Source organism: Microcebus murinus, chromosome 3 (assembly GCF_040939455.1).
Source record: "Microcebus murinus isolate Inina chromosome 3, M.murinus_Inina_mat1.0, whole genome shotgun sequence".
Taxonomy (NCBI): domain Eukaryota; kingdom Metazoa; phylum Chordata; class Mammalia; order Primates; family Cheirogaleidae; genus Microcebus; species Microcebus murinus.
The window spans coordinates 53484-61915 of record NC_134106.1 but is presented as its reverse complement, the minus strand read 5'-3'; the positions used below and the strand labels follow the sequence as shown (position 1 = coordinate 61915).

General features: G+C 36.8%; 1 protein-coding gene across 2 annotated transcripts; it reads left to right on the top strand.

Annotated features, from left to right (window-relative positions):
- The first annotated feature begins 290 nt into the window (after positions 1-290).
- LOC142861044 (zinc finger protein 679-like) lies at positions 291-3100 on the top strand. 2 transcript variants are annotated; one of them, XM_076000504.1, is made up of 3 exons: positions 291-600; positions 1108-1203; positions 2598-3100. In XM_076000504.1, the coding sequence occupies exons 1-3, from the start codon at positions 477-479 to the stop codon at positions 2600-2602; spliced, it is 225 nt and encodes a 74-aa protein (XP_075856619.1). In that variant the 5' UTR covers positions 291-476; the 3' UTR covers positions 2603-3100. The 2 variants fall into 2 exon arrangements, with proteins under 2 accessions (XP_075856619.1, XP_075856618.1); XM_076000503.1 differs by lacking the exon at positions 2598-3100 and having other exon boundaries at positions 1108-1779.
- The last annotated feature ends 5332 nt before the right edge of the window (positions 3101-8432 follow it).

Here is an 8432-nt window from a genome sequence, read left to right as displayed (position 1 = left end):
AACTCAGGCCTCATCCTAGGTTTTTAGAATCAAAATCTGTATTTTAACAGGATTTCTAGTTCATTGTTGCACGTACTGAAGACTTTGCAAAATTTAAGAAGTATTAACACCTTCTAACTCAACATGACTCTTTTACGTGAAAAAATATTCACCACTTATCCTGTATGATGTATATAGTATGAGCAAATATAGTACTCAAAAATATAAATGCCTGTGTTGGTGACTGGAATTTTATACTGTATCATTCAGAAAAGTATAATATCTACACGAGGTTTGTGGACCTTATGTCATCCTCTTTCCCCAGAGTTAGATAACACATTAGAGAATATTTTTATGTTAAAAATTGTCTTTTTGCATAATTCTAGTTATTTATATGAGTCAGAACCAGTAGTCTTCGCTCTGTTATTTCACCAACAGTGAAATGAAGAATTCTCCACATGATCACTTGGTAATATGTGTTTTGTTTTTTTCAGGGAATGTTGACATTTAGGGATGTGGCCATAGAATTCTCTCTGGAGGAGTGGGCATGTCTGGACAATGCTCAGCAGAATTTGTATAGGGATGTGATGTTGGAGAACTACAGAAATTTGGTCTTCCTGGGTAAAGATCATTTCAAAACACAATTTTTATTCCCCACTAAGGATTTGATATTCTCCCTTTGTCAAATTTTTCTGGGATTTTCTGCTTTGCACAAGTGAAGTTCAGATCTTTGTTTCTAAGGAAAAATTGGGATTTGTTGGTATAGAAAAGATAATCTTCAATCTGTTTTATCTTGACATTAATGTTTCTTTTTCCTGAGCTGATCTGTATCCTTCACTCTTTGTTAGGGGTAATTCCAAAAATTTAGTGGCATAAGATGTTGCTCACAGCTTAAAATCCAATTTCCACCACCGATATTTGATTCCACAGTACTGGGTAATGGAGCTAAGGAGCCCCCCAATTTTAAATACTTTCTAAATATTCTTAAGTGTCTGTTGGGAATTAGTATTTTGGGATTAATTTTTTTTAGAATCTTCTATACTGTTCCCATTTCTCTATTGAGCATAGTACTCGATTGGTAATGGAAGTATCCCCAAAATGTCATGTTACTTTTTAAAAATAAAACAGGTTTTGCTGCCTCTAAGCCAGACATGATCACCTGCCTGGAACAAAAAAAAGAGCCTTGGGATGTGAAGACAAAGGAGCCAGTAGCCAAACACCCAGGTAGGTGGGAGTGAATGAAGCAGATGACACAGGCGAGGTGTGCAAAGGTCAAGGAGGAAGCCAGACCTTGAAAAGTGGTTTGGAAAACTCTGCTTCCATGGAAATGGGTTCTGGGAAGCCTAGGTTTCTTTCTCTTAATCTTCAATAGAGGCTTCTCTGTCCCTCATTCTTAAATTATCTAAGGACTTTATTTCCCTTTAGCGTTGTTCTTTTAAGGTTAGAGTGAGAACAAAAGCCCTGCTTATGGTTTATAAGGGACTGCAGGTACTGACTGCTTTCCATTACATTACAGGACATGGAAATATGTGTGTATTTTTTTTTTTTTTTTGAGACAGAGTCTCACTTGTTGCCCAGGCTAGAGTGAGTGCCGTGGCGTCAGCCTAGCTCACAGCAACCTCAAACTCCTGGGCTCAAGCAATCCTTCTGCCTCAGCCTCCCAAGTAGCTGGGACTACAGGCATGCGCCACCATGCCCAGCTAATTTTATATATATATATTAGTTGGCCAATTAATTTCTTTCTATTTATAGTAGAGACGGGGTCTTGCTCTTGCTCAGGCTGGTTTCGAACTCCTGACCTTGAGCAATCCGCCCGCCTCAGCCTCCCAGAGTGCTAGGATTACAGGCATGAGCCACCGCGCCCGGCTATGTGTGTATTTTTGAGAAAATCTAATGTAAAGCATTTTACTGAGACAGAGTCTCACTCTGTCAACGTGGGTAGAGTGCAGTGGCATTATGGAAGCTCACTGTAGCGTCAGACTCTGGGGCTCAAGTGATCCTCCTGCCTCAGCCTCCTGAGTAGCCAGGACTAGCGGTGTGTGCCACAGTCCCTGGCTAATTTTTCTATTTTTAGTAGAGACGGGGTCTTACCCTTGCTCAGGCTGGTCTTGAACTGCTGAGCTCAAGTAATCTTCCATCCTTGGCCTCCCAGAGTGGTAGGATTACAGGCATGAGACACCACAATGTCTGAAAACCATTTTTAAATTTCTCTATTTATTGCATCATGTCTGAACTGTGTGAGTGTAGTGGTGGTATTAATATTTGGTTCAGAAATCCCTGGATCACCATCAGCAGATGTTACATGTTTTCTGCTCTGATTTGTTATCCTGTGACAGTATTAAATGTATTTCTACCCAAATTCATACTCATTATGAGAACACTGAATATCTGTCTAAATATAAGAAACTATAATGTTATTTTACTTCAAAATTCTGTTTTGATTGTGAACTCTGATTAATTACTGAACTCTCTATGCCAAATTTCTCCACTTTAATATAGTTTAATGTGTCCCTACATTTCTTGAATATGTTTGGGGCACTTAGAACATTGCTGAGTATGCATTAACCTCCCACTTTTTACTTCTACCAACTCTAATTCTGTAATTTTCTCTTCTTTAGTATGAAGCTTACTGGGGCTGTGTCATCGACAGGTTTATATGTGTGTGTGTGTGTGATATGAATTTTCTTCACAAATAAAAGTCGTGTAACTATAATTATTATGTAGAATGTAATGATTTGATGTTTATATGTTTTGAAATGATTAACACAACCAAGTTAATACAAATTATATCACCTCACGGTTACCTATTTTGTGTGTGTGTGTGTGTGGTGAGAATACTTAAGGTCTGTAGTCAGTAAATTTGAAGATGAAAACATTTCATTAGCTATAAACAACACGGTATATATACATCAGGCGAACAAAACTTACTGATCTTGTAACTTAATATTTGTACCTTCGAACAACATTTTTGCATTTTTCCTTACTTCAGGCCCTGGCAACTAGCCTTGTAATCTCTGCTTCTATGAGTTTAACTTTTTTAGATTTCCCACGTAGGTAAGATTATGCAGTATTTACCTTTGTGTGCCTGAATAATTTCAGTTAGCATAATGTTCTTCTAGGTCCATCTATGTTGTAGAAATGATTGAATAATATTTATATAGCCGAGTGATATGCTATTTTGCATATGTACCTTATTTTCTTTATCTATTTAGCATTTAAAATATTTAGGTTGTTTTCATATCTTGGCAATTTTGAATAATATTGCAATAATCATGAGGATGCAGATATTTCTTGAAGCTACTGATTTTTTTTTTTTTTTTTTTTTTGAGACAGAGTCTCACTTTGTTGCCCAGGCTAGAGTGAGTGCCGTGGCGTCAGCCTGGCTCACAGCAACCTCAATCTCCGGGGCTCAGTGATCCTTCTGCCTCAGCCTCCCGAGTAGCTGGGACTACAAGCATGCGCCTCCATGCCCGGCTAATTTTTTTTTTTTTTTTGTATATATATTTTTAGTTGGTCAATTAATTTCTTTCTATTTTTGGTAGAGACGGGGTCTTGCTCAGGCTGGTTTCGAACTTCTGACCTTGAGCAATCCGCCCGCCTCGGCCTCCCAAAGTGCTAAGATTACAGGCGTGAGCCACAGCGCCCGGCCCGAAGCTACTGATTTTATATCCTTTGGTTATATACATAGAAGTAGGGGTATTGCATTGTATGGTAGTCGTTTCTTTGATTGTTTAAAGAATTTCCATACTGGTTTTCATAATTTACCAATTTATACTTACCAACTGGCTACAGAATTTCTTTTTTGTCACTTTTTAAAAAATATTTATTCATTTATTTAGAGAAAGAGTCTTGCTTTGTTGCCCAGGCTAGGGTGAGTGCCATGGCATCAGCCTAGCTCACAACAACCTCAAACTCCTGGTCTCAAGTGATCCTCCTGCCTTCAGCCTTCCGAGTACCTGGGACTACAGGCATGTGTCACCATGCCCGGCTAATTTTTTCTAGATATATTATTTGGCCAATTAATTTCTTTGTATTTATAGTAAAGACGGTGTCTCGCTCTTGCTCAGGTTGTTTTCGAACTCCTGACCTCGAGCAATCTGCCTGCCTCGACCTCCCAGAGTGTTGTCCCATTCTTGTTATAGCTTATTTCTTCCTTTTGATGAAAGCCATCCTAACAAGTATACAGTGATATCTCATCATGATTTTGATTTGCAATTCTCTGATGATTTGTGATATCCAGATATTATTGCTGATATTCATATACTTGTTGGTCATTTATTTGTATGACTTCATTTGGAAGATAAAAATTCAGTCTTTTACCTATATTTCAAACAGGTTAATATCATTTTCATTTTTAACTTTGATTTGGGTAAGTTTCTTATATAATTTGGATATTAACCTCTTATCAGATATATCGTTTGCAAATTTTTTCTTGTGTCGGAAAGTATTCTTTTTTTATTGTTTCCTTTGTGCAGAAGCTTTTTAATATATTGCTGTCCAACTTGTTTTATACTTGTTTTTGTTTTTATACCTTTGTTGTCACAGCTAAAAAATTTATTAGTAACAACAGTACCAAGAAGGTTTTATAAGTGTTTTAAGATTTTAAAGGATTGATGTCTTGAACAAGACTTTTTATTTTATTCTGAGTAAATTTTTGATAGTTGTGTAACAAAAATTGTCTAATTTTATTTTTTTTTGCTTATGGATTTCCAGTTTTCCTAGCCCCTATACTTTTTGCATTTTGTAGTCTTGTTGTCCCTGTCAAAGACTATTTTGCCTTGTATCTATGGGCTTATTTCTGAGCTCTCTATTCTGTTACATTGGTTGTTGTGTCATTTCTAATGCACTTAGTCATCTGTGTTTCTTACTATATTTTGCAATACGGTTTGAAATCAGAAAGTATGATGTCCCCTGCTTTTTTATTCTTCCAGAAGAAAACGAGAATATCCCTTGGATATCCAAAATGTTTTGTAGTTAACCAGAAAAATAGGAGTGTGTTTTTTATTTTTATGATAAATGCCATTGGAATTTTGATAGGGAGTTTATTAAATCTATATATCACTCTGGATTATATGGCAGTTTAATAGTATTTACTCTTGTAATCCATAAACACGGGATATTTTTACATTTATGTCATCTTCAATTTTTCTCATTGATATATTTTTCATTGTAAACCCTTTTTAACTCCTTGGTTAAATTTATTGGTAAAAAAATCATTATTTTTTGCTATCATGTAAGTGAGATTATTTTGTTCCTTATTCTATTGGATAGTTTGGTTTTAGTGTATTAAAACACTGATATTTTCATGTTTATTTAATATTCTGCAGATTTATCGGTGCATATTGTAGTTTAAACAGGTTTTCTTTGGTATACTATTTATGGTTTTCTATATATATGAGATCATGCTAACTATATACTGACTTTTTTAATTGTTTCTTTTCTATTTGGACACATTTTAACAAATATTCTTGCCTAATAGTTCTGCCTAGGATGTCTAGTACTATGCTAAATTGAAGCATTGAATATGGTCATAATATAGCTTTGTATCGGTGCCCTTGTATTTAAAGGAATAAGCACATCTTCCAGTTTTTATAAGTTGGTTTCAGCAGGTAAAGATTTTCCCTTGTTGGGTACCCAGGATGATGGGAATTTTTCTGGGTTTGCAGTTAAAAGGGGTTGTAGCTGGGTCACAAGTCTGCTGCTGGGTATGTAGTGAGGAATGCCTTTAGTATGGGCCTGTTACCAGGAGCTTGGGTAGTTGTGAATCCTGTCTTATTAATGGGCAGAGAGGATTGCCTTCATGACTTTGGTCTGTAGGGCAGGCATTTACAGTTGAGTCTGCATAGGTGCTTGGTCTGATACCAGGTTTCTTAAAGCTGAATAGTTCTCCATAGTATACATATACCACAATTTATTAATTCACTCATGTATTGATGGATACCTGGGTTGTTTCCACACCTTTGCGATTCTGAACTGTGCTACTGTAAACATTCGAGTGCAGGTGTCCCATTTGTAGAGTGTCATTTGATTTTTTGGGTAGATGCCGAGTAGTAGGATTGCTCCATCAAATGGCGGATCTACTTGCATCGCTTTAAGGTATCTCCATATTGCTTTCCACAGAGACTGAACCAGTTTGCAGTCCCACCAGCAGTGTAGGAGTGTTCCTATCTCTCTGCATTCACGCCAACATTTATTGTTTGGGGACTTTTTGATAAAGGCCATTCTTACTGCAGATAAGTGATATATTATTGCAGTTTTGATTTGCATTTCCCTGATGATTAGAGATGTTGAGCATTTTTTCATATGTTTGTTGTCCTTTATTCTGTCTTCTTTTGAAAAATATCTGTTCATGTTATTTGCCCACTTTTTGATAGGGTTGTTTGATTTTTTCCTTGCTGATTTTCCTGAGGTCTAAATAAATTCTAGTTATTATCAGCCCTTTATCAGATGTGTAGCTTGCGAAAATTTTCTCCCATTCTGTGGGTTGTCTGTTTGCTCTCTTGACAGTTTCTTTGGCTGTGCAGAAGCTTTTCAATTTGACCAGGTACCATTTATTTTTGTTGCTGTTGTGATTGCCATTGGGGTCTTCTTCATAAATTCTTTGCCTAGGCCAATGTCTAGAAGAGTATTTCCAACATTTTCCTCTAGAATTCTAATAGTTTCACACCTAGGGTTCCCATATGTTACCCTGCGTGACTTGATTTTTGTGAGAGGTGAAAAGTGTGGGTCCTATTTCAGTCTTCTACATGTGGCTATCCAGTTTTCCCAGCACCATCTATTGAATAAGGATTCTTTTCCCCAGTGTATGTTTTTGTCTGCTATGTTGAAGATTAGATGGCTATATGAGGATGGTTTTATATCTGGGTTGTCTGTTCTGTTCCACTGGTCAACGTCCCTGTTCTTGTAACAGTCCCAAGCTGTTTCAAGTACTATAGCCTTGTAGTGTAGTTTGAAGTGTGGTAAATTGATACCCCCTATGTTGTTTTTATTGCCTAGGATTGATTTTGCTATACGGGGTCTTCTCTGTTTCCATACGAAGCATAAAATTATTTTTTCTATATCTGTGAAAAATGATGATGGTATTTTGATAGGGATTACATTGACTCTATAAGTCACTTTGGGTAGTATAGACATTTTAACAATGTTGATTCCGCCAAGCCATGAACATGGTATATTCTTCCACCTGTTTACATCCTCTGCTATTTCCTTCCTCAGTTTTTCATAGTTCTCCCTGTAGATGTCTTTTACCTCCTTAGTTAAATATATTCCTGGGTACTTGATTTTCTTTGTTGCTATTTAAAGGGGAATTGAGTCTTTGATTTGGTTCTCATTTGTACTATTGTTGGCGTATATGAATGCCTCTGTTTTCTGTGTATTGATTTTGTATCCTGAGACTTTACCAAATTCATTTATCAGTTCACAGAGTCTCTTGGTTGAATCCTTGCGGGTTTCTAGGTATCATATCCTGTTATCAACAGAGTGAGAGTTTGATCTCTCCTGCTCCCATTTGGACGCCCTTAATTGCGCTCTCTTGTCTGATTGCCGTAGCCCGGACTTCCAGTACTATGTTGAATAGAAGTGGAGATAGTAGGCAACCTTGTCTTATTCGAGTTCTAAGTTGGAATGCTTTCAATTTTTCCCCATTCAGTATGATATTGGCTGTGGGTTTGTCATATATGGCTTGTATCATTTTTAGGTAAGCCCCATCTATGCCTATTTTGTTGAGCATTCTTATCATAAAAGGGTGTTGAATTTTGTCAAATGCTTTTTCTGCGTCTATTGAGAGGCTCATATGGTTTTTGTTTTTGTGTCTGTTTATATGGTGAATTACATTTATAGATTTGCATATGTTGAAGCATCTCTGCATCCCTGGGATGAAGCCCCCTTGGTTGTGATGGATTATTTTCATGACAAGCACCTGGATTTGATTGGCTAGGATAGTGTTGAGAATTTTTGCATCTATATTCATAAGGGATATTGGTCTGTAGTTTTCTTTTTTTGCTGCATCCTTTCCTGGTTTTGATATCAGGGTTATGTTCACTTCATAAAATGTGTTGGGGAGATTTCCATCTTTTTCGATGTTGTGGAATACTTTGCAGGATAGGCACCAGTTCTGCTTTGTAGGTGTGGTATAATTAGGGCGGGAAACCATCTGGTCCAGGACTTTTCTTTTTAGGAAGGTTTTTTATTTACTGTTTCAATTTCTGTACTTGATATTGGTGTGTTCAAGAATTCTATTTCTTCCTGGTTGAGCCTAGGGAGGCTGTGTGTTTAAGAAATTGTCCATTTCCTCCACATTTTCCAGTTTGTGTGCATAGAGGTTTTTGTAGTATTCATAAATTATATCTTTTATCTCCGTAGCATCCATTGTAATTTCTTCTTTATTGTTCCTGATGGAGCTTATTAGAGATTTCTCTTTTCTGCTTTTCGTTAGTTTAGCCCAAGGTGTGTGA

What these genes read in the sequence shown, in the direction of transcription:
- LOC142861044 (XM_076000503.1), top strand. Translation starts at nt 477, where the DNA reads ATGTTGACATTTAGGGATGTGGCCATAGAATTCTCTCTGGAGGAGTGG. An exon ending in CAGAAATTTGGTCTTCCTGG is followed by an intron (nt 601 to 1,107) that starts GTAAAGATCATT and finishes AAAATAAAACAG; the next exon opens with GTTTTGCTGCCTCTAAGCCA.